Genomic DNA, 25,531 nt, shown 5'->3' with positions numbered 1-25,531 from the left:
GGCTGAGGATTTTCCTTGTGTTGAAGTAGTTGTGTGCTGGCAGATCCCTAGTTTTCTTACACGATGTAATGCATTTTAACAAAACAGTTCTATGATTTACTATCCCCTTCCCTCCCACAGGTAAGATGGATCTTTCAGGTTGGAGGTGACTGAACTTTCTTTGAGCTTAACCTTCATAGAGTGTACAGACTCAAAAACGAAAGACACAGGGTGCATTGTGTGCATAGACAGACTTGAGCGTGTGTGGCATTACCTGAGATAATCTTTAATAGGTTGATATGCAGGAGAAGACATGCTTCTTTCTAGTTAGAAGACTCTTTCTCTGCTGAGTTTTCCTTGTTTTCTCTGTTTGAAAATAGTACTGTGCCAACTGGCAAAAAATCAACTCTGTACAATCCATCTGTGTTTTTGCAAGCACTCATTGTGGTCAGATGTCTAATAAAATTAAGGGTAATTGGGTTTATATGTTATGATGTATAACCTTGCTTTTGGGTTTAGTTCAAGACAGTCTCAAAGACGTACAGATTCATTCTACTACAATAAGCAGTTCATTATTGTTTTCTTAAAACAGCATAAAAAATGCTTTGGGTGGACTGTAGTTTTTTGCTTCTTTTGAAGCAATAAGCTGTCTAGACTGTGAGTAATAAAGTGTAATTGCAGAACCTGAAAGTTATAGAGTATAAAAGAGAATTAAAAGAAAGGTATAAAAGAGAGGTTGGTCTCTTCAGAGCTCCACAGAGGAACATCGCATGGGATCACTTGTTCGTGCTCCTTGCCTTCCTTCCCAGGGAATTTCTGTTTGGCCAGGTTGCCAAGTTTTGATCAGAATCTTAACTACTGTCACATTGCTTATTAATTCTCTTTCCTGCATGACAGGCTGTGCTGTTTCTTTACATTAACTATCAACCCAATTTGATGATTGCTGTCTTAAGCACCCTCATAAGGGCTAACACACGGATGTTACGTTGCTTCCACATGTCCCAGGCTACAGCCCTGCAATCTGTCCCTCCTCCCAGAGGGTCTCTGTTCGACAGCACTCCACCACTACCACACCCCATTCCCTAATCTCTGCATTAGTTAGAGTTTGCAGCTTCGGGCTCAGAAAACTGAAATCACTGGCCGTCACAGGATGGACCATAAGGTGTTTAATTAGTGAGCAGAAACAAAGTTGTTCTGTGGGATGCTGTGTTTCCTGGAGTGTCTCTTCAGCTATTTAATCTCTTAAGGCATGTCTTCAACAGAAGAATTCCCCTGTTTGAATGCAGCTGCAGGAGCTGCTATTAGAAATTCAGGAGGTATTGAGATGTAATCAGGAATGTAATTTTAGCTGTAAAACTGGCAGATCCCATTTCCTTTTTACAAGATTAAATTTGGTTTTTCATTGGGCCTTAATTTACAGTGGCAAAAATAGGAATCTGTAATTCGCTTACTCGTGCTTTAATCTTTCAGAGGTCTCTTCAAATGTTTCTAAAAATGACTGACTTAAAAAAAAAAATCTTGAGCAGCTGGGAATTTACTGACTGATGTTTTCTTTTTCCTCCCCCACTAAGTTGTCGCTAACAAGATGTGCCTCAGAAACGTTTTGAAAGTGATAATGCAATGCCTTTGAGAACAGATTTCTGAAACTTGGTATTTGGCTTACTATTGCTCTTGCTCCAAGTGTTCGCGGTTTTGAAGAAGGAAGGTTTATTTTATTTTTTATTTTCCACTAATGGTAAAGACATTTAGCTAGTTGCTGGTATTCTGCAAAGGAAAACTGCATCTAACTGGTTATGAGTTCTGCCAAGGATTCAGAGGCTTTAGATACTTAAACTGAGTCTTCAGTAAATAGCCACCACAGAAGGGAGATGTTGAAGAACAGAAATAAACTGTGCTGTGAAGAATAAGAAATAACTGAATGTTACTCTAAAGACTGGCCTGGAATTCTGTGTAAATTCCATTTGGTTTGGTTTGTTTTAAATACAGGTGTGAAGCACAAATCCTTTTTAACAGCTGAAGATTGCTTTGAGCTGGGCAAGATTGCCTACACCGAAGCTGACTACTACCACACCGAGCTCTGGATGGAGCAAGCTCTGAAACAGCTGGATGAGGGAGAAGTGTCTTCTGCAGATAAAGTCTACATTCTGGACTACCTGAGTTACGCTGTGTATCAGCAGGGGGATCTGGGCAAAGCCATGATGCTCACCAAGCGCCTTCTGGAACTGGGTATGTGAAAGAGAGATCGGCGGCTCACCATGATGTAGCTCTGTGTTAGAGCAGGTGCTAGCTATAGGTTTGTACCGAGGAGTGTGGACTTGCCTGTATTCTGACTTGTATATGGGTTTTTAAAATGGATTATTACATGTAACTACCATTAACATCTTGATGCGTAGTTTTCATATGTCATATTTTACCACCATATTTTTAGGTGGACAATTGTAGTCTCAACTACCACATCAGAAAGTGTTGGGTTAAGGATTGCACCTTTCTATTGAAGTATTTTGTGCCTCCTGTCACGGATGGCTTCTAATCGCCTACCTGTCTTAGTCATTACTGCCTGAAATTTGGTTCTGTTACTATATCTTACTTTCCTGTGTTGAGATTATTTCCCCTTAGGTACAGGCAAAACCAAAATTAATGAAATTGAAACTAAATAGGCGATACCACAATCTCTGCAGATTATTCAAATGGAAATTAAGTATACTTGAGATGAAAACCCTGGAAAAATAAGAAATACGAAATGCAATACAGTGAGCTAAGATTCTGTCGGTTTTATGAAATACGAAAAGTATTTGTGCTTCTGTAAATATTGCCCTGTTTGACTGTGGAAAGGATGCTGTGGGAAGTTTAGAACTAAACTGGATACAGCAAAGGCTAGCGAGAACCATTTAGTAATGAACTGAAGCTAATTCTGTAAGCTTAGTGGTTGTTAAAAGCTTTGTCATCAGGAATCTTAATTCCCGTCGGGGAAGTTTTTAGGTTTAAAGCCGGTTGTGCTGGAACAGCCAAACCCATTTTTTCAGTGCTTGGACCCCTGTGCAGCAGGCAGTTTCTCAGCTGTGAATGAGTCGAGCTTAGCTCTGAAAGCTCATTGTGTGTTTTCCTGCTGATCAGGAAGGATATGTGTATGCTGCAGGCCAGCATCGCTTCCAGCTTAGCTCAGATTCTTAGCTGTCCTGCGAATGCTCTTAAACCAGAGTAGATGTTTCTCATTTCTATTGGAGAAGCAGTAGTGTGCATCTGTTTTCTTTTCCTTTTTGTAAATTGCCTCCTCTGGATACTGCTTCAGAAGTTGGAAGCTTGCCGGTGATACGCCTCTGTTTCTTTGTCAATAGATCCTGAACATCAAAGAGCAAATGGGAACATGAAATATTTTGAATATATCATGGCTAAAGAAAAAGAAACAAATAAGTCCAGTACGGATTCAGAAGGCCAGATGGAGAAGGAAACTGAGGTTAAGAAAAAGGATTACCTGCCCGAGAGAAGGAAGTACGAAATGCTGTGCCGTGGGGAGGGTCTCAAAATGGTAAAGTGGAGCAGACTGTTTTCAAATGTATGAAACCAACCATAACAAAACAATGTGCAGAATTTCTATGTGGCATGAAAGCAAGGAAGTTGTTATAGCAGTTGGCTGAGTGTGTGGAACTGAGGATTAGCACGTGTTGGATTTCTTCCCCGTTTCAGTCTGTCCAGTAGACAAAAAGTAATACTGCCCCAGGCACTGCTGACTAACTTGGATGCACTACATAATTGTAATCAATTGCATAAGGATGCTGGAAGTCTAGACTTATATACGGAATTGAACGAGGGTAGGTTTTTAGTGATAAAATTATTTTTAATAGGACTGCGTAAAGTACTGCTTGTTGCAGTATTGCAGAGTAACATGAATGTGCTGAAAGTACTAATTTGTCAAACTTGGAGATGCTTTAACTTGTAACATAACATTAAGTAGGGAAGGTGAATTGTTCCCGTCTCTTGTTCTTGGGACATCTGCCATTTCCTAGCGATACTAACGTCATATGAAAGTTCTCTGATTATCTCTTGCTCCACCTTGCTTTCAGACTCCTCGGAGACAAAAAAGACTCTTCTGCCGCTACTACGACGGGAACAGGAACCCTAGATACATTCTGGGCCCTGTCAAACAGGAAGATGAGTGGGACAAACCTCGAATTGTTCGCTTCCTTGACATCATCTCCGATGAAGAGATTGAAACTGTGAAAGAACTAGCAAAGCCGAGGGTAAATGCCTTACGCGTCTTTGCCTTTTGGAATCTTAAATTTTGTGTGTAGTTTTCTGTGTGAGTGTGTGTGATTCTGTCTCCTCCTGAACGCAGGTGTGTGTGCAACGTGCTCACACGTTGCTTTTCTCACCTCGTAGCTCTTGGTGACACGGTCTTTGAAGGAGACAGTGGGGAAGCTGGAAATTCCGTGTAGTTGCGAGCCAGGTGACAGCAGTGCAGGATTGTCAGGCTCTTCGGGCAGACACAATTTCAGCGCACGCCGTTTCAGAGAAGGAGGAGAATGTTCTACAACAGAAAACAAACGTGCCACAGCTAGGTTGCCTTGAAGCATACCTGTCATCTGGTTTTGTTATTTGGTTTTCTGGTTTTTGGGGTTTTTTTTCTAAATCTGTATTTGCCAAAGTTGTGAGATGGAGAAGAGTGCCGTCTGGGGAAAGGCAGCCGTTCCTCTGGTCCTGGAATGGCACGCTATTATATAGACAAGAGTGAATGGTTGTATTCTCCATTCAGTATAAAACTCACTTCTCTCTCCCAGGCCTTGAAGTTGCCTGTAGATGAAAGAGCTTTAAGGCGGCAGTTGTTAATAATGGTACTCGGCTTCTTATTCACAGTGCCAGCTCATCGAGCTCCTATTGCAGAAATTGGATCCCGAGGTTCTTGGGGGGTTTTTTGTGCAGAATAATCCAGGACAGTTTGACTGTCAGAGTAAACAGGAGTGTCCAAGACAAACAGCAAACTGATGGAGTTGCCTTCCATATCCAGCTAGTGCAACTCTGCATCTCAAGATGTGTTGAAGATGTATTTAGTTAAATTGATTCATTTTTCCATCAATTACCAGTTACTTCTAAAATAAGATTTAAACTTGTAGAAATATAATTTTCCTGTTTTTCTTTGTTTTTAGCCTAATGGCTTTTTGTCCAGAGAGAGCTGAACAAATGGAGATTAGGGGGATAAGTGCATTAAGTAAAGGACAAACCGTTAGCTTGGTCTGCTGCAAAGTAAACCACCTGTGGGTTTTTTCATCAAGGATGAGACCGTCCTTGGCCACTGCCCTGAGTACTAGGTAGCCTGAAGGCGGTTTTAAAGCTTCCTGAAGGCTGACACGTTGTATTTCTGAGATAATATTCTGAGCTGTAAGCAGGAAGTACAAGCAATTCACTTACCTGTAAAACATCTCTTCCTGCTCTCCTATCAGGCAGCCCAGCTGCAGGTCTAAAAATCGGAGCCCTGGTTGGTTGGTTGTAGATGATTAAGCCCCTTTGCGTACTGCAAAAGCTCTGGCATTACGTCTGTGGAATATGACTGAATCACTTCTTTATGGAGTAGAAAGAAGTCTCAGCACTGAAAATAAAAACTTGTGAACGTGGTGATTTTAACTTCTGAACTTGCTGAGATAGTTGTTTTTTCTATCAAATGTTTGGCTCCTGGTAAAGACTTGGAGACTGATAGTTCATTAACGTCGAAGCGTCTGTATGCGGTTAGCATTCCGCTTGTTTCCTACAGCCAAGGCCTCGCAGGGCTCAGTAACGAGTGTAGCGAGAGGGGTGTGGGTTTTTTGAGACGGAAAGGTTGTCTCCATCCCGATGTTTGGGAGGTTACCGTGGCCAGTGCTGTCTGATCTGGGCCCGGCCTTCTGCTGTGCTGGCGGCATAAACTGGCAGGATGAAGCCGCCTTATTCAGCTTTGGGAGTCTCGCTGGCATCGTAGTTTGTGCCTCTATTCTTACGTGCGTCTGCGTGGGATGAGGAGAGGCAGCATATTAAGAGTTCCCAGTACCTTTTCTTGTTAGTAGGCATGGAGAGGCCTTGATTTACTTGGTTTATTTTAACAATAGAAAGATACTTCTGATTGTTTGGGACTTGGCATGCCATTTTGTGCATCTACCAGAATACGGGCTCTGCAGCTGAACCTTTCCGGTTAGGAAAGATGGAGACTGTCCGATAGTACACAAAGTTAAAGGGCGCACATGATGGAGTACTAACGTGGATGGGATGTCACGTAAATGGAGCACAACGGAGGGAAAGGAAGGCCTTGAACCAAGAGTTCTCACTCTGTGTGACTTAGGAATGCAATGTAAATATGTCTGTGGACTAAGCAATTAGTTTGTGATAGCAGTCAGCGTTTAAGGAGTTCAGTGCTGCTTTTTGGTATAGAAAGAATCAAAAAGGTAGGGTTTTATTCACCTGTCACTTACACAAGATCACAGTGTTGCCTGGATTCATTGTAACTGTAAAACTCATCTTACACGCGCAGGACAGTGCTAACAAAGGACCAATTGTACACACATCTTAATATCGTACCGCTTCCAGCTGTTGTTGCGCTATGAAGGAAATGAAAGCTTCCAGTTTACTTTATTCAGACAACTGTTCTTCTTGCTACAGAAATGGAAACATTACTTCCTGGAAAACTTGATCTTCTCTAACACTGTTTAAAAAAAACAAACCAAAAAACCCTAAAAAAAACTCTCAGTAAAATCGGAGACTCCCCCTCCCTCCCCATCACTGCTTTTTGAATTTCCACCCCGTCCATAAAAGAAAAACCACTGCAAAAGGCGACTGGGTGGCTTGCGTGGCGGCTCGCGTGACATTTCCCCTTAGGCTTCTGAATGGTCGGATTGCTGTGATGCAGTATGTGCTTTGTAATGCAACTATTCTGATGGTTCGCTTCACAGCTGAGGCGAGCCACCATTTCAAACCCCATAACAGGAGCCTTGGAGACGGCACATTACAGAATTAGCAAAAGGTAAGAGAGCTCTATGCCAGATGTTTTGGGCCTGTAATGAGTGTGTAGATTCTGCTCATTATGGGGAAAAAAAGAGGTGGTCTGAAAAGACAATTTTGGCTTTGTAGTCCACCGCTTTATTACGTGCAGGTCTGTAACAGGCTGTTACTGCTGAGTTTCTCGGTCCTTTCCTTCAGCTAGAAGTTCTAGGAGCGGCATATTTTGATTTCTTCTTTTCCTTTTTTTGGTCACCTTCTCGGTGTGTGTTCTCAAATGATGGTCTGTACAAAAAGCAAGTCTCCTATGTTCAGTGTAAAAAATACATGCTGCTATAAAACCTTCAATAGTATCTAATTTTTTTTTTTAATTCCCTTCCCCTTCCTCTTCTCACCAACCAAAAATGGGTCCTCCCTTTCCTTGTAAAACCTAGCAGACCGCTCAAAGTGCCTTTACAGGCCAAAGAGATGCTTTAAGTCGTTACCGTGCACGACAGCTGGAGTGGCGTGCAAGACACACGTTCGCTAGTCATACAGAATTTCCGAATAATTCCGAGAGAATCCCATCCTCCTGCCTGGGCTCTTTTACCTCCCACTGACACAAATCTGGCAGGAGGCAAGCTCATTTTCGCTGGGCTCTTGGTTCTTTCCAGCTTGTCTGTTAAGTACTGCAAGTCTTGAATTTGGCCAATGTTTTCCAAAATTGGTTGTGGCTCTGAAAGAAGCCACCTGCCCCCTGCCCACCCCGGTTTTAGTAGTGGCGATTAAAGATTGGCCACATGTTCCATCAGTGTTAAGCCTAAATTCTGAAAGGAGTTAAACTTCTGGATGAAGAGGAATTGCCTGTGAAACTCAGCATCATAAATTATTTACAGAAAGTCTCTAGTTTAAAACAAAAAACAAAAGAAAAATTAAAAAAAGGAGGAAAAAAGTGAAAGGACAATCTAACCAAATTTTTCCAACCAATTTGTTTTGATTTGGACATGGCAGCTACAGCTTCTGTTGCCCTTCTAATATTGCTAATTTAAGAGCATTGCATACCATCCAGACCAATCGGAACCCTTTCAAACACCTGTGGCTTGGCAAAAAAGCAGCCTACTAGGTGGGTAAGCCCTTGTCCTTTCTCTTTTTGTAGCTGAGCCGTGCTACTGTTCATGACCCTGAGACTGGGAAACTGACCACAGCACATTACAGAGTCTCTAAGAGGTAAGGGGAACGTCTTCCAAAGGTATATCTAGTCCGAGGAAGTCTGTTGTGGGACGGTACTGCTTCATCTCTAAACATGGGGCAATTAAGGATTTTGTATAACTTTTATATTCTTAGTCTCGCTTTAGAAGAGAGAGGATGGCCTAGAGCAAAGGGAGCTGTCGGATAACAAAGCCAGCGGTCTGCTGAAATAGACAGAAATTAGTTCTGTGTGGTAGCGGTAGCCAAGATGGAAGCGTCCTTTTCTGCTTAGCATGGCTCGTCTAGTGCCACTAACGTCCTGAAACGGTAACACAGCGCGGGGCTCTGCTTGCACTAACCAGCAGCGGAAGAGGCTGCCTGTGTAGCTCACCTCCGCCGCTAACCTTCGGTATTGGTGCTCGCTGCTTAATGCTAGGCGCTGGGGAGCTGCTGTCATTCAGGGGAATAGTGCAAATTAAAGCTAGTTGATAATTTTAAAGATTTTCCTTGTTTAAATGACTGAGTAGTTGCTGCTTTAATAGAGAACCAGTGTTCTTTCAGCTTCTTTGAACAAACACCTGAAATTAGAATGGCTACTGGATTAAGTTTCCAGGGCTTTTAGTTAGCTAAAAAGTTAGCTTTAGAAAGCTAAAAGTGCTTCAGAATACTGGATCACAAGAGGTTGCTTGATTCAGGAATGATTATAACCCTCATGAAAACTAGAAAATCACTGTAGCTCAAGTCTTGTCCTTAAAGCTGTGCTTGTTACAAGTAGTCACAAATTGAAAAGTCACAAGTTTCTGTACATCGAGACCTGCCTTGCACCTTCGGCAAGCACGTGCAGGTAGTGGGAGTCCTTTGGAAATGGTCTGGTGAGCTCTTGCATATTTGGTCCTTAGAACCACCTCCGCAGGCCCTCTCCAGAGTGACCTCAGGAACGTACGTCTTCCTGTTTGACACGTGTTGCATTTAATTTTTTTTTTTGTTTTAATTTTAAAAGTCTGTCCATGTCTTACTGATCTTGGTTATCTGTGACTATGTATTTTAAAGCAAGCATTTATTCAGTCTCGGGACTTGTCCTCTGTGACGCAAACCCATCTGCAGTGTTTACTGGAGAAACTTGTTAATCCATTTGAACATACCCTCACAGTTTCTGTCAAACGTGATGTACTAATAATAGGAATTGGAGAAGGTGACCAGATGGCTAATTGAAATTGAGATGCATAATTGGCCCTCATTTAAATAGATGATCCTTAGTTAAAGAACTTTTTATTTAGAGTTACCTTGTTACTGGCTTTGTGACATGATGAAATAACTCTTTCTCCTCGGGCTGTAATCTGGAATAAACCATGTGCCGTACCTCGCCTAGGGACTCTGTGGTGAAGTGCCGGCTCATCCATTTTCTGTGACGTGCTGCCGCCTCCTTGGTGTGGTGTGCTGCAAGCCTGGAACAGAGCCTGGGCTCTAGAACCGGCTGAAATTAAACCAGATTTTACTGAGCTAAGATTTTTTAATTCCCTGTCTCACTGCAAACGGGAATTAGAATTGCAAAGAAATGTACAAGTGAACAGGGCATAGCACATACGAAGTTAGGGAAGACAATTTTTTGAGGCTAGGAACGGACTTGAGGGTGGAGAGCGACTTCCGTTCTCCTGCTTCCCCTGCTCGTGCATTCCTCCGTGTGCAGACTGTGTGGGATGTACGTACTTTAAAAGAGAACTTGACACCTCAGTCTATAGTAGGAGTAAAAGCCACCCCCAAACCCCGAGCCAGCCGGCTTTAGAAGGCTCATGTTATTAACGCTACATCACTGAACTTCTCGCGCAGAACCACTGGGAGAAACGTCTTTTTGTTAGAGCTGGTTGAGCTGGTTTGGATTCCAGATGAATCATTGCTCCTGAAAACCAAAAAAATGCATGCTTTATTTTTTTAATAGATGACTGCTTTTCCCCTTCAAACATTCTTTCCTAGCAAATGCACTTCTAAATTACAGCATGCCTCTCTTTGAGAGGACTACTGTTCACGCTGCAGTACGTGGCAGGCTGTATAAAAGGAGGCTCCTTGCCAGCAGTTGGAAGAGCACCACCAAGCCGTGCTGTGTGCAGTACCGGAATAACCTCGGCCTCTCTGACACTGCTTTTAAAGCAGCTGCCTTTTTTTTGGTGGTTTGTTTTTTTTTTTTCTTCCCTCTCCCTCCCAGCAGGCAGTCAGAGCTCATAGCATATGATGTTAAAAGTTTCCACTTCAGAAATACCAGCCTGGGCTTTTATTCACTCCCTGTTGCGTTTCAACTGGTATTTTTTACATACTAAGTACATGTTAGAAAGTTTTAAACAGAAATGCCAGTATTTCGTGTGACCGAGGACCGTTACAAAAGCAGCGTTGAAATGTTCTGGTGCGGTGCTGGTGCAGCTGTGACTAAGGACGTGCCTTTGTAATGGCTGGTACCAGACTGCCTGGGAGGAGGAGGAGATGAGCTTTTGGGCACATGAGCCCTTGTATGTCATGTAGAGCTGGACAGTTGTCTGCTTTTTTTCCCTAATATACCACTTAGTCTAAAATTGTTTCTGCATATAAATCTTGTGCTAATAAAATCTCTGATAACATGACCCAATACACAATTATAAGGAAGGGGAAGTAAATGTAATTACTGCTAGCTCTTTGTAAGGAATATAAAAGTTGTTAAAAGCCAGATCTCGGTGTGAGGAAGCAGCAACACGCACCCCCCAACCTGAATTCAGAACTCTTAACAAAATTCTTTCAGTTGCTATAACGTGTTAGCTTACTTCATGGGTGTCTTTGTAAAAAGCTAAGTGGGATACCAAAATACTGTTGCTTTGTAGTCTGGGAATTTTAGCTCATGGAAATATCAAATCCTCCAGTAAAGCCACCCACATCTTAAACTGCCGTGCTTATGACTTCCCAAGAAATAAGCTTGTCCCTTTTTGTTAGTAAGTTTTCTGCCCATGGTGGACTCGTAGGTGTCAGCTGGTCAAAAAACAGCACAGAATGTTGTTCATGCAAGTTAACTTGTCACATGAGCAACTTGATTTAACTGATGTACATTGAAGAAATAGAGCTGTGTGCATTTACTGAGTCATGCTGAACCTTGGACCATGCACACATACTAAATAAGTTTGCTGAGCACAATTTAAGGCTGTTAATTGTGCATCACGTACAGCACTGGTGAGGAAGAGAGTCCTTTGCATGAAGGAATACCTGCTATAATTGCTCTTGAACTCGGCGTGCACTTACTTTGATGTCAGCAAAGGAGCAAGGCTGAGACGAGCAAGCAGAGAGGACGTTTACGTGGGGCTGGCCGTGCATCCAGAATGCAGCAGGCAGAGACCTCCTGGTGCTGGGCAGTGGGGGCAGGGTTCTGTGGGGTGTCCTGAGCTCTCTGCTCATGTGGGAGCAGATCTCATGGCACTTAGAGGGTTAAATCCCGATGTAACGCTTCAGACAGAAGTACTCAGAACTACAGGCTTTCCCTTAAGTTCTGCTCAGCCACCAGCAGACAGGCTGGCACTTGAAATACGGTTTCAGGTCCCTATTTCCTCCACCTTTCATAGACTTTCTTTGTATCCTTGGGCGATTAATTTTATTTCTAAAATACATATAGTACTTTTACTTCATGAAAGGGTATAGCACTCTCCCTGTTGAAATACTCAAAGCATTCATTGCCATTCTAAATAACCTATATAGTAAGAATGCTTGCTTTTTTGAACTTTCCCCCCACCCCTGCTTTTTCTTTTCCCCTTCAGGGTAGACTGGCCAGAGGTAGCTAGAACCTACACTTGAAGGTGTGATGGGCTTGCCTGATGGCTGTGTTGGGACTTCTTTTTTTTGGTGTATTCCGTGTGCGGTAGGATTGCTTGTGGGTGTTTGTTACCCGTTCAACATGGCTGCATAGCATGTGGCTGCATAGCTGCCTGTCTTTTGGGAAGTGCTGCCTGTATGTATTCTTTGCGGTCTCTACCACCATAAATCAAAGATTGCATTATAACACTTTATACTAACAGTGTTCAGAAGCAGATGACTCTTTGTATTTGTTTGTGCAAGTCTGCCTTGAGAAATCTTACTTCTTTAATCTATAGTTTATTTGTCAGTTAAAAAAAAAAAAAAATGCTCGTAGAGATTCTGTAACCTGTGTCAGTGCCTTGTGTCATGTGTCATGCTACTGTTCCTCCCATGCAAAATGTTTTGGTATTTTATTTTAATACAAATTTTATATTAGAGAAAATAATTTAGTATAGCTGTGAAAGTTCATTTGAGTAGAAATACTATGCTGAGGCTTTGGGCAATGTGGTCTTAGTGGAGGGTGTTGGAACTAGATGGGCTTTGAGGTCCCTTCCAACCCAAACCATTCTGTGATTCTATGTACTTGCCAGCTCGGCTCGGGCATAGGTCTGTCTAGCAGTCTTGTAAAAGCAGCAGGAAGCACTGATGAGCCCAAAAAGCTGAGTCAGATGCTAGAAAAAAGGTAGAACCAGCTGTCTCCATCCATCTTCCTGCAAAAAAGGAGAGACATGGGGCCCAAATAATCAATATTCTCATCCCTGTTAGCCTCTAGTAGAGGAGTGCCAAGGTAAACAGAGAAGAAGATGGGTAGTTAGTGAGCACGCCGAGAGGGGAAAAGGAAGACCAGGTAAAAGGAAGGGGCACTGGCTAGAATGGGATAAAGCAGCAAGAAAAACAAGATTCATGTGAATAGATGAGTGGTTTTAAAAGGAAAAAAAGACACCAGAGGAAATTGCTTTTTTTTTTTTTTAAAAAGTTTACCTTGTAATGAGATGAAGTGTGTGTGTTTGTTTCCATGTAAGCAACTGGAAGTGTTCACAGCTGGTATGGGTCCAGTAGGGATGCGCAGAGCTGTGGTTATACTCAGCTTGTGCCCTCTTCTGCCAAACACAAAAAATTCTGGGTATGTGGCTGCTGTTGGCTGACACAGCTGCTTCCCAGTCGCGCAGTTGTCAATGAGCAACACTTAGAGCAGACAGTGCTGCGCTGGGCTGGGTGAAGGCAGCCATTCTTGTGTAGAACTGCTTCTTTACCTGTGCATAGCTTACTCTGCTGACTAGTCTGCCAGTTATTTTAAACGCAGTATTTCTAGCTCAAAAGTTCTGATTTACAGTAGGAGGCAGATGTTTTGAAGACACCTTTGGAACTGTGAGGCTGACCTTTCACATTTATATTTAAAAAAAAAAAGAAAAGGTTTGGTTGAGGTTGGTTTTTGTTTTGGTTTGGGTTTTTTTTTTTTTTTTTCTTAGTTGCTGTGTACCTAAAACATGTGCTAAATACTAAAGGCATAACAGGCAGTTTTAATAGAAATTGTTGAACAGGGAAAAATGGTAGTGTTTTATGCATTTAATTGTTTTCATAATGATTTGTAGTAGCATTGCACAGGTAAGTAATTGGAAAGGACAGGTCACAGCATGCTGGCCCGTAAGTGTGTGAGGCAGAAGAGCTGAGTTACGCTCACGTAGTCTCTGCATATGCTAAATCAAGTAACTCGGCTCTACCTTGCACAAGCATTGTTTCAAAATGCATCAAATGTGGGGGCGGGGGGGGGGGGGGTGTGTGTCTAAATTAGCTGTTTGGAATGCAAAAGAGCAAAACTGTTTTGTGCCTGTTGTTTTAGAAAACAGCTTGAAGCAGAGTTCACTGTTTGGAATGTTTTCTTCAGTCCTTTGGTAGTCCCGTATGGGAATTAAGGCCCTCAGTTTCTTAAACTGGTACCGTAAGTGTTCTTTCTAGAAAAACAACATGTTTGTTAAATGCAGGCCTTCATCATGCCCTGGAAATACGTCTCAGCATCCTGCCGCAGTCTTGACAAGTACAAAGAAAAAAAAAAATCTCAAATTCAAAGTAATACCAAGTGTTACATTTGTAGTGCTACTATGATTATATTATTAATTTGTCTCCCTCCCCCCCCCCCCCCCCCTTAGTGCTTGGTTGTCTGGCTACGAGAGCCCTGTGGTATCTCGCATTAACACAAGGATACAGGACCTAACAGGCCTCGATGTCTCCACAGCAGAGGAACTACAGGTAAACTGTTAGGACAAGTATGATGGTGAATGGCAGTTGGCATTTTGTTTTGGATGGCTTTGTGTGCAGCGCTGTGCTCGTGCAGGCAGTGTTGGTGAGCTGGCAACAAAAGCTCTTTCATCCCAGGGGTGGCTAATTGATGACGGGTTTGAAAAACGAGGGAAAAGGAGTGGGGGTTTTTCACAAGGAGGAAGAAACAAAGTTGTCTTTGCAGAGTAGCACTTTGTGAAATGGCTTTCTGTTGCTGGAATGAAACAGTAATAACTGAAACTCCTGATGTTTGTTGAAGTGGATGTGTATTTCCTTTTTATTTACATTAATAAAACTGCTTTTCATTGCCGCAGGGCCAAAGTTTGCTGCTGTAGTGATAGTGAACAGTTAAGGAAAGGGGGAGAGAATGGGTGTTCTGATTTGCCATCCCATCCTTGGGCCTGGAAGGCCAACGGTGTGTCTGGTGTCCCCGTAATGGGGGGAAGGACTGCCTGTGCATGTAACTGGAGTACATTTTATTTTAGAAGTACTTGCTGTTATTCATTTACTTGAGGGTTTTATATGAACAGCTGCTTCGCTGATTCTGAGAAAGCATTAATACCTAAAAGTGGTTCCTGAAAGCTGTTGTGCTACTGCGCTACTCCATCAAGACTCCCAATGATAAAATGCCCAAGCATCTGATTGAAAATTGAGGTTATGAATACATAGAAGAGATGAAAGGAAATCAATCAGGAAAAAGGACAGTGAATCCTCTTTATTGACATAGAGATCAAGAAGTGATTGAAACTTGACTGATGTCAAAGACCCATGATCTGTTTTGAAGAGAATATAGTCTGTAAAGCTTCTATAGGAGAAAAATATTTTTCTACCCTGGGGAAGTACCAGATTCCTACCCAGAGTACACCCGCACCTTGCAGTGCTTGTCTTGGACGTGCTGCTGCTCTTGTAGCCAAAGATGATGGGGTTTTGGGGGGCCTCTGGCTGTCCAGGTCTTCAGGAGTTTCAGAAGTTTCATGGTCAGGTTCTATGACCTGAAGGTCACCCGATCAGGCAGTAGCAGGCACTTGGAAATGGGAGCATGTCTTTGCCCTTCAGCTGGGGGCAGACAGAACAGCTTTCAGGGAAAGCTGATGCTGGGGAAGGGAATAAACCCAGTAGGACGTTGCTGCAGCCAGCACTGTTTAGCTGACAGAGGCTTGTCATTTCCTCTGAACTTAATCCATCAAAAGGTTGTAGATGATGGTCAAATTCTTGTCTGGATAAAATACTGCTTTACTAGATTTTGTGCTTCTCCTTTCACCATAGGTAGCCAACTACGGAGTAGGAGGCCAGTATGAGCCTCATTTTGATTTTGGAAGGGTAAGTCCTGTTTTCAGTCTCCATCTCTTTCTTCTTCACAAGCACTGTGTTTCTCTTTTTCAGGTGGCAAATTATGGAGTGGGAGGACAGTATGAACCCCACTTTGACTTTGCACGGGCAAGTAAAGAGATGGAGGAGAGATAGTCACCTCGTGAAGCCTGGGCCTCTTGGCTGTGGCACAGTTTTTATTCTTCACTGTGTATAAAATTTTGTAGCTCTTCAGCTTTTCTAATCCGTGTCAGTGGAGAAAGCCCTCTAAACCACCAGCTGAACTGATAAACATTTTAGGCATTACAGAGCAACAAGGTTTTTCTTCAAAAATATAATTAAAAAGGAATTATTCTAAGGAGAAGACTGATAGTTCTTAATAGAGCAAAGGGTGTTCCCTTTATTCTAAATGTGAGGAAACATTTAGAAATATTCTAGCTGGCCAAGGTACTGGCCCTGTAAAGCTATTTTGTTTAAAATCACTGAAGGACATACAGCTAAACTGTCTAAAAACTCAGCGTATAGCCTGCGCTCCTGACGCGCGGCAGACGACGGCAGCATTGGCTAACATGCATCCAAGGCGCTGAAGCTCCCACAGCGGCGGCTGCAGTGCGGAGCATTGCTGAATAAGGCAAACACGGCTGCAGGGGCGAGAGCTTAATACCCTCTGCTGCCAGGGAGGCATTGTAGGCAGTGCAGGAAAACTCACATTGCAGCTTAGCGTGTGTGGGCCTGCGATGCAGAGAGAACTTCTTTCCCCAGAGCCAAGACGCAGGCATCTTGCATGCTGTTGAAGAAATTTTTAAAATAGAAGTGCTCTGTTAGTGTAGTTTACGTGCTGATTGCTAGCAGACTCCTGAAACTGGAAAAAAGCCTACCCCAGTCTTCTCATCTCACCATCCCTATTTTTTTTTTCCAATGTGATTTAAATTCCTAACCTATTTCTATTCCAGCTTAAATTGCGGGCTGCTGGAAATAATGCTACTGAATTCAGTTGGTTATTTATTGGGCATACTTATGTGTGATTTAACACCTTCAGATTAACCTTACGCTGTGAATCCAAGCCACCAACTATTAATCAGAATCTCTGCTCTGTAAGCACATGCTCAAAAGCATTGCAAACAATTAACAGGTTTTGTTTGGAAATGCATGGGTTAATTTCTGGAGTAATGATTGCCAAAATTTTAGCACACACAAAAGAGTGCTCACAGGGGTTGGGTTCTAGAAGCAAAAATAGAGGCGTGAGAAAAGCTGGTATCGTAACCCATCAAAATGGAGGTTTGTTCTTCTAAGTAAGTCAAGTGCTAAAAACCTTTTCGTTACCCAAATGGCTCCTTTGGAGCCACCCCTGCAGCAGGCAGCAGCAGCCGGGTCCTCGGGCACCCTGGGACTGGAGAGCTGCCCTCCCTCTTGCTCATCTTGGCCAAGGACAAGAGGGGATAAGCGAGTGTAATTAAATAATCACATTTGTGGCTGTGAAGAGGATTTATATACTCATTTTCATACAGTACGGTGGTGGTTATCCATTAGCAATTTGGGCTTATGCCCTCCCTGTCCTACAGAATTTTAAAATGCCTGGTTTCTTTAAATTAATAGATACACTCGTATTCCGTTCTCCCCGTTCCAAATAGAGGGATTGAAATAATTTTTCTGCATGAGTTTGCTGCTGGCTCTGCAGCTGTATGTCATTGGCTCCTCTCAGTAATCAAAATGAAATGCTTATTAAATCCGCTTGCTTTTATTCACAGAAAGATGAGCCAGATGCTTTTAAGGAATTGGGAACAGGCAACAGAATTGCTACTTGGTTGTTTTATGTAAGTGCTATATTTCTGCCGTGTGCTAGTGCCAAAAATATCTATCACTGCATATCCCATACCACTGAATGATTTCATTACTGGTTGGTTTTGGGGGTTTTTTACTGAAGTGACTTGCAAATGAAGGCAGCCACTAACTTAGCAGTAATACATACGGGCAATCTTCTTACCCATAAGTAATGGTTCTTCCATGTGTTCTTAAGGAGGTTTTTTTTTTCCTCAAAGTTGAGCATTGGCTTAAATTATTTGTCTATTAATTTTTATATCTGCATCGGTATTTATAGCGTGCTCATTGCCAAAACATTTGAGCGTGTAACATTCGGGGACAAGGCTGGCTGTTGCGCTTTGGACAGGGCAGGTGGGTTTCAGCCTTTTTTAAGGCTGTTTGTTAATCACGCAGCCTTTGCTCGCTAATTGGGAGGTAGAAATTAAAGTGTTTGTTTAGTAACCTAATTCTGTTTTACTGATGTATCGGCTTGCAACTTACCTGTGCCTTTCCCCACCTTTCCAGATGAGCGATGTGTCAGCAGGGGGAGCTACCGTCTTTCCTGAAGTAGGAGCTAGTGTGTGGCCCAAAAAGGTAAGCGGGGTTTTTAATCCAGTGTAACCACTCCTCTCTCCACCTACTCAAAACTATAAATGACATATAAACGTTTGAAAAGAAGCTTTAAAATAAGTTTGAATAAAGGAGACTAGAGCACTGTTCTTGGGAGCACAGAGGTACTTACAATTAAGTGAAGCGGCTGGAGTAGTACTGGTGATTCCAAGGGCCTCTGATGTTCTGTGTCTTAATGCATAGTTACGTTTTGGACTTAACTGCTTCATAGACTTTGCAAAACATTACATACTTTAAAACACATTTTGAAAATACTCCTATCTGTAAGTAGGTTTAATCTTGAGGTGTCTGTAGGGAGTTCTCCCTGGAATTGTGTGTTCCTGCTATGTTTTTTTTTTCCCTCAGAAGGGTCATGCGTAAGGTCGTTCTTTGCTGGCCTGCTGCTCATTTTTAGTAAATTATCTTGCTTTCTAAAACTGGTTGGAGTTGAATAAAACTGGCTTAGGGCTTAAAGTATTGACAGCCAGGTATCTATAGGCACGGAATGAGCAAAGGAGACTCATTCCTTAGGAAAGCAAATGTTAGAATATGGAAAAGAGCCTTCAATGTGACAGGAACGTCTGAAGTAGAAATACACCTGCCTTTGCCTTATCGTTAAGTAAGTTGATGTGAAAGCCTGTGTCGCTCAGAGCAAAATGCTGAGGGTTTCCACTGTGCTTCGCAGGGAACGGCTGTATTCTGGTACAATCTCTTTCCAAGCGGAGAAGGGGATTACAGCACGCGGCACGCGGCCTGCCCAGTACTAGTTGGAAACAAATGGGGTAAGTACCCCTCGCATTGTTCTCCCTGCCTGTGGCCCGCAGGTCTGGGCTTTGGTGGTGGGTGGTCTTGGTTTTCTTTTTCCTCTGGGCTTCATGGTGGAATAAAAAGCAGCCAGAAATTAGGTCCTTTCTAAAGAAATCTACTTTTTAATCTATATCTATTTCATAGCTTTCTATATATGTATTATATATATTCTATATAGGAGAATCATAGAATTGTTTTGGTTGGAAAAGACCTTTAAGATCATCAAGTCCAACTGTTAACCTGGCACTGCCAAGTCCAACCACTAAACCATGTCCCTAAGCTCCACATCCACACATATATATTATTATATATGAAAGCATATATTGTTATATATAAAAACCACATGTAAAATACTATATCTACTTCAATAGCATTTCATCATTTTGCAGCTATTAGAAGGTGTTTTCCCTCTTGGATTTAGTAGATCAACTTCACACACACGCACACACACGTGTGTGTGTATATATATATTAAAAAATACCTTAGAAAATTAAGATAATCCTGTGCTTAAGTGAAAGCTGGCCAATAGCCTATATTTAGCTTAAAGAGACGCACAAGCTTAACCAGGTGCAGTGATCAAATACCTTTATGTTTTTGCAGTATCCAATAAATGGCTCCATGAGCGGGGACAGGAATTCCGAAGGCCGTGCACTTTATCAGAGTTGGAATGATGCAGACTCGTCCTTTGTCTCTTCTGTATTCAGTCTGTGTAAAATGCAGACATCTCCTACAGTTTACAATTGACTAACACTCCACTACAGGTTCGGTCTTCAACCACACCGGTGTTTCATCTGTGGACAGAACAAACGTGCTTTTAGTTCCCTTAAAATATCCCCATGAGGTTTTACGAACAGAATACATTAAGGTCTATGAGTGTTACAGAAAAAAAGAGAAAAAAAAAAAGGACAAAATACACATCAGGGCCACAACTAACAGTGGTGTTGTGTGTGGTGTTCCCTTCACCATCGCCCTTCTGATCAGCATGGAAAGCCAGTTGTCATCTGCCGAGAGTCCTCCTTGCAACTGTTGGTCTGCTGAGGGCGGGCTGATGTCATGGGAGGGCTCCCCTCTGCGGCAGGCTGAATTAAACCAGTTCCTTTTCCTCAGTGTCCAGACATTCGACTCCTTGCTTTGCTACAGTGCCTGACCACTACTGTTGAGAGCTGCGGGCATGGCTTGTGTTTCTCTGGGGAACAGGTCATTATCATGTTATAGCCTGTTTTTCCACTTCCACAAAAGCCCTGATTTTGAAACTGTCTTCTCCCTCAGCCTCTGTGGGGAATTTGGCTCTTAACCTTGAAAATGTGAGCCAGCGGTTACATACGCGTAGATGGATGCTTCCGCAATGTTGTGTCAAACACACGCCCGCATCAGAGCAGCCTGACAACAAAAGCCCATCTTCCCTAATGTTTGTCTGCATAAACAAATGTTGCCTTTATTCTGTCTTAGTAATCAGCTCTTACATCTGTTCCTTGGGCAGTGGGGATGGGAATGTTACCATCTTCATTAATCAGAGTAATTGTGCCTTAGGACATGAATTTCAAATTGGTCCTGAGACTTTGGGTGATGAGGTGATACATAATCCTCACAGAATGCTCTCCACCCTCATCCTCCCTGTTCTCGAGGTTTTGTGAGAAACAGATGGCCTATTTATAATACCAAATCTTTTTTAGATGCTTTTTCTGTTGCAATTTCCACCCCACCCAAAAAAAAAGGAAAAAAAAAACCCAACCCAAAACCACCACCTTTAGTCAGAGGGCATCTGTTTGCACGGGATGCCAGAGAAGGTGCCTGCTCTGGATGGTGTGGTGTCACCTCATGGAGGCTGCCTCCCCTCTCTTTAGCTGTTGCGGGCACTGGTGCTGCTCATTTCCCTGCTGCTCTTCCCACGAGCCGGAGCCGTGCCCATTCACACCACCCGCACAGAAAAAAGCATCCCCAAAGTCAGCGGTGCCCGCACTGGAAGAACTCACCCATGGTGACTTTCAGGGACCTTAGTTTGGTGACGAGTCTTCCGCGTGCTGAGATGAAGTTGAAACCTCTGAGGGAGGTGAGACTGCGGCTGCTGTAGCTTGTTGAACTTGGGTTCAGCTCGTTCAGGTTCCCGTGGGAGGAATAAATGGCCGTCCCTGCTGCCCCCAGCACAGGGAGGGGAGAGGCTGCAGGGAGGTTGGCTTTCCCAAGCCAGTTTCTCTTCAACAGCAGGATTTGTAGCAAAATGTTTAAATGCTCCACTAGCACAAGGAGAAGAATCAAAGTGAGCTGCACCAGACTCTGAACAGTCTGATTTTCTAGAGCAGGATGGTTTTACTGATTTAGGGGTCAAGCCTGAAGGCCTTACCTAGGAAAAAACCCTTCAATTTTAGTTAATTGGATTTTCTGCCTCAATAAAATCTTGAAAATTGAGCCAAAAACGTAGATGAAACCAACTGTTAACACGTTGTTAGAAATACCTCTGGAGTGCTGAGAATGCAGTTTAAGGTACTACAGTTTGAGAAACTGCATACTTTCAGTAGACACTTCAAAATCTTTGCTGGAAAATGTGTTGTAACATTTCTACTGAGCCGGTTAGCGATGGGACCTACGTAACTGCTTATCCTTAGCCCTGCACCTTGCATTTGGCCTCTGCTTTTGGCAGATGTGAAACAAAGTCCACCCAGCACTTCAGAAAACAAATAAAAAGAAAACTCAGAAATTGTTCCACCTCACATCTGTACCACTCATTTATTCAAAATAGCTGGTACACTAGAGCAGTGTCTGATAGAAATAGATTCACCAAAGAAATGGTTATTGGAGCATATTTTTGATCACTAAATTGTAATAATTTAAAAAAAAAAACCATAATACTTCTACTTACCTGAGTTTTCTCCCTTTCACACAGTGTCATCTCTGTTCCTACCCGTGGGTTTTTCTTTCTCTTCTTTTTTTTACTTTCTTAAGCTCCAAAAAAAAAAAAAAGGTAACCATGGCTGCAGGTGAGTCCTGCTGCTTTCCTGCACGTAAAAGACTACAAGGGACAATGTGGTGGTGGGACTCGGGCCTTTGGGGCGCTGAGTCTCTTGGTGGCCCCAAGGCATCCATAAATGCTTTTAGAAAAGCAAATCCTGCGTAGTTAACAAGCACAAAAAGAAGTTAAGGTATTGTTGCTGCCACGGACATGTTTTAAGAACAGCATCTGGTTTTTGCTATTACAGAGAAGTTTTTCCCCTAAAGTGAGCAGAGGAGCTACTCGATGCATTAAAATAATTAAAAGCTAAAAATTGTAGAATTTATATAAGGTCAAAGAGAAATAATAAAAAAAAGTGTCAGCAACTGCTTTAGATATTGCTACAGTGGGAGAAAACTGGTCTCTCACATGTTGAGGCAATGACAAATCACAGTATTAAGATTATTATATTAAGCAATAGGGTGGTGTTGTGTTCCCCCCCCCCCCATCTCTGTTCACTCAACACCAAAAGATGACCGACAAGCTTGAGAGAAGTTGTGGAACATCCGGGGGAGTTTGCTAAACAGTTCCCTCCCTCGCCTCAACTACTGTGAGTACTTCCAGTGCTAAACAGCATTTTAAGAACGGTCTCTAAGAGGCATTGCTTGGGGAGTGAAAATGGTTTAGTGCCTGACTTTTTAAAGCAGTGAACTACTCAATGACTTGCAGTTCTTTGGGGAAGACAAATAGTTTTTCTTTTGACAGTGGAAAATTTCACTTGGTTTTTAAAAAAAAAAAAAAAAAAAAAAATCCCTCAAAACTAGAACTCTATTCTGCTGAGGCACAGCAGACCGAAATGTTCCAGATTATTAGAAGAGAAAGGGTAAGTGTATTTTTTTAAATTGCGGACAATCCATATTTCTTTTTTATCCACTGCAGTAGTGTTCGTGCAGCTCACACTACATGTGTACAGGATTACACAGGTGCTGCTGCGGCTTTCTGCCTTGCCCCTTCATTTCTCAAAGGGCTTTTGGATCAAGAGAGGGCTCCTGTGCGAATCTAGTTTTGTACTGAAGATGATCCAAAGCTGTTTGGCTCACAGTGACTGACAATTGAGAAAAACTGCCTTACTGTTACATTTTTTGTAATAAAATTTTTAATGTAAAGAAAATGGGCTTAAAATAAAAGCCACTGCCGTTAGCAGTGAAAAATCCTCCACATCAAACTCTCCTCGTATCTGGCTGTTATAAATCTGATCACAGGTTTTTATCACCATATTTCCCAGAAGCTGACCTTATTTGTTTCACTTCATCATCTAGGTGGGCAGGTGCAGAAGATGCTCGTACCACAAATTACTATTAAACACATTTTCAGACCCAAACTTTGTGTCTCGGTTGGAAACACACAGCAGTGATGGACCACAGAAGAGGAGGGCAGGCGACGCGGGGCTGAAGGCATGGTGTACCCAAAAAATTCACAAAAGGGAGCTGAGCTGCTCAGTGTGGTTTCTGGCAGGAGCCGGTGTGGGATTTCACCCCGCAAGCTCCTGGCTTGAAACTGGAAACAGGCACAGCAAAGGGTCAGCTGCTGAGACCCTTTTCCAGGGATGACAAGAACTTCCACTGTCTGGAGGCAAGAGGTGAAACCACCAGTTACCCAGAAGAGAGTTCAGGCTGTCCTGCAACACGGAGCCCAACAGCACTAGAAGGGACAGAGCACTTACATGGAGGGAGGACAGGTTGCGGTCTTCCACGGTCTAGGCTTCTGCGGTTCGTGCGCTGCAGCCGTTCCTGTGCTTCACGCTTTCAGAACAGTGGAGCTCGTACTTTATTTGTGGCTGTCAGGAACCTGCAAAAAAAAGCACGGCAAGGGCCAGTTAGAAGCCTTGAGCCTTTTGCCTGTGGAATGGAGCCTTGCAGTGCTGACGGAGCACTTGGCCTGCAGTTAGGGACCTGCCCTCCCTTCCCCACGCAGCCCGCAGACACAGCTAACGGGCTCCCAGATTTGGCAGCCACGGGATAGGAAGTAAGTCTAAAGCATACCAGATTTTTTTATTTATTTTGGAAACGCAAATTGATTCCGTCCCCAGCTATCCCATGCACACTCTCAACTGCGGCTGTACCCCTCTCAGCAAGGTGGGCCAACACCAGGAGAACGTGAGCAGCCGGATGGCTCCATCTTCTCAGAGGACAGGGCTTGCTCCAACCCTCCGAGCTTTCTGGGGTGTTTGTGGGCTACCTTCAGGCCTCCCAGCCTGGGGACACCACTTCCTTGCCCCAGGCTGGTCATGGCTGAAGCAGGGCTGCCCCTTTGTGAGGTGGTTTGAGGCTCCTGCTGTCAGCCTGGCCACCAAGCCAGCAACGCGGGGGCTTTAGCCCGGGGGCCTCACGGGGTGAGATGCAGCTCACAGCCATCCTTCCTGAGACAAGAGAGGGGCTGTCCTACCTTCTGCGTGTGGCCTGAGGCACCAGCCCAGGATCTGGGGGGGGGGGGCCTAGGGGGCCTTTGCCTCCTCCCATGGAAGGACGGGAAGGGTTGTGGTTCAGCCCTGCGTGACCCCTGACCAGTGCTTACACACTGTGGCTTCCCACCATCCTACCTGGGTATCCGAGGGTCTTCCAGCACGGCTGCACCTAGAGCACGACCACGGGGAGCATGAACCCCGGCAGGGTAAGAACTGCAGCAGCTGCAGCTGAACAAGGCAGGGTAGGGGCAGGGACTGGGAAACCGCCTGCAAATCGCTGCAGGGCAGGACCAGACGACAAGAAAGGAAAGGGTCCAACAGCATCAGCACCTATGGATGGGGGAAGGCAGCGCAAGGCAGAAATGATCTGTCCAGGGACTCCTGGAGAGACTGGACCAGACCACAAACTTGAGCACAGCCCCCCCCGAGGGAGAGGGTCTTTAGCCACCCACCCACCCTCCTCCAGCTGCTGGACTCTGACCTGCGAGAGGTGAGAGACTCTGGCATTTCATCATCGAGCTATGTTTCTCGTTCCGATAACCAGTGACTCATTGGCTCCCAAACCAGGCTTTGGCCCAACCACAGATTACCCACTAACCTTCACCGCAAGCTGCCTGTGTCCGTGTGTCTGTCTACCCCCTCCCCCTTAGGCCGTGCTTAAACATCAACCAGCAACTCACCCAGCTGGCCAAAACTGATAGAAAAAGAGCTCAGTCCCTCCATCCTTTGTCCTCCCCCATGTCCCCAGCCGAACACGACTGGAAGGATCCCAGCAAAGCGCACGACCGCACGTCTCTGCCTATGACGGTGTGCTCTGAAAAGGCAATGCCCAAAAGGAGCTGGACCAGCCCCTGCGCTTCCCTTCCAGGAGCAGAGCCCAGGATGCAAGGGTCAGCGTTTGCTTTGGCGTGGTTGATACGCAAAACCAAGAGGGTTTCCAGCTTCATTCGGGACAGGGTTCACTACCACGAGCGTGGGGGGGGACACAAGTCTGACAAGAGCACGCTGCCAACAGTCTGATAATGTCATTAGGAGTGAGTGACTCATCATGGCCCGAGAGCTGCTCTATATTTAAGCATTACAGAGTCAGAAATGAATGCACGGAGTCAGGAGCCGCTTATCCTGAGGTCAAGACAAGGTTCAGAAAACAGTTGTCAGAGTTCACCATCATGGCAAACAACATCTGTATCTATCAAATCTTTAGAGAGAAAAAAATTGGTGTAGGGAGGGGGAATTTGCAACCACGGTGGGTCAAAGCAAGATCAGACAACGCGCAGGTACCTGCTGTGCACATCTGCTTCAGGAAGTCCTCACTTCTGCAGCTGTCGAGCTGGAGCAGCAATTCCCTGAGATAACTGTGTGTGTGGGGAGGTGTCACGTAGCGTTCCTTAGCTTCGGGACAAGCGATGAACTAGCAGGAAAGCTTGGCTGGGCTG

The 25,531-nt window shown here is 43.9% G+C and overlaps 1 protein-coding gene and 1 long non-coding RNA gene across 6 annotated transcripts in view; one reads left to right on the top strand and one right to left on the bottom strand.

Moving 5' to 3' along the window:
• The window catches only part of P4HA1 (prolyl 4-hydroxylase subunit alpha 1), a 34,155-nt gene extending 14,344 nt beyond the window's left edge, over window positions 1-19,811 (top strand). The window contains exons 6-15 of one of the 4 annotated variants that reach the window (XM_075758972.1): window positions 1,966-2,205; window positions 3,315-3,505; window positions 4,041-4,217; window positions 8,072-8,142; window positions 14,052-14,151; window positions 15,565-15,618; window positions 17,238-17,303; window positions 17,815-17,883; window positions 18,584-18,680; window positions 19,306-19,811. In XM_075758972.1, coding sequence (XP_075615087.1) covers window positions 1,966-2,205; window positions 3,315-3,505; window positions 4,041-4,217; window positions 8,072-8,142; window positions 14,052-14,151; window positions 15,565-15,618; window positions 17,238-17,303; window positions 17,815-17,883; window positions 18,584-18,680; window positions 19,306-19,376 — 1,136 coding nt within the window. In that variant the 3' untranslated portion in view covers window positions 19,377-19,811. Of the gene's footprint in view, window positions 1-1,965; window positions 2,206-3,314; window positions 3,506-4,040; window positions 4,218-6,890; window positions 6,962-8,071; window positions 8,143-14,051; window positions 14,152-15,447; window positions 15,502-15,564; window positions 15,619-17,237; window positions 17,304-17,814; window positions 17,884-18,583; window positions 18,681-19,305 lie in introns of all 4 variants that reach the window. The other 3 variants (XM_075758970.1, XM_075758971.1, XM_075758969.1) reach the window with 3 other exon arrangements.
• Window positions 14,882-19,424, bottom strand: LOC142602659 (uncharacterized). 2 transcript variants are annotated; one of them, XR_012836420.1, is made up of 4 exons: window positions 19,290-19,424; window positions 18,032-18,090; window positions 17,791-17,929; window positions 14,882-16,276 (listed from the first exon to the last, which is right to left on the bottom strand). It is a non-coding gene; the product is annotated as an uncharacterized LOC142602659 (long non-coding RNA). The 2 variants fall into 2 exon arrangements; XR_012836419.1 differs by having other exon boundaries at window positions 17,791-17,926.
• Window positions 19,812-25,531: the final 5,720 nt, after the last annotated feature.

This window comes from Balearica regulorum, chromosome 7, assembly GCF_011004875.1.
Source record: "Balearica regulorum gibbericeps isolate bBalReg1 chromosome 7, bBalReg1.pri, whole genome shotgun sequence".
Taxonomy (NCBI): Eukaryota; Metazoa; Chordata; class Aves; order Gruiformes; family Gruidae; genus Balearica; species Balearica regulorum.
Note: the sequence above shows the minus strand (reverse complement) of the source record. Positions and strands in the feature narration are given on the sequence as shown.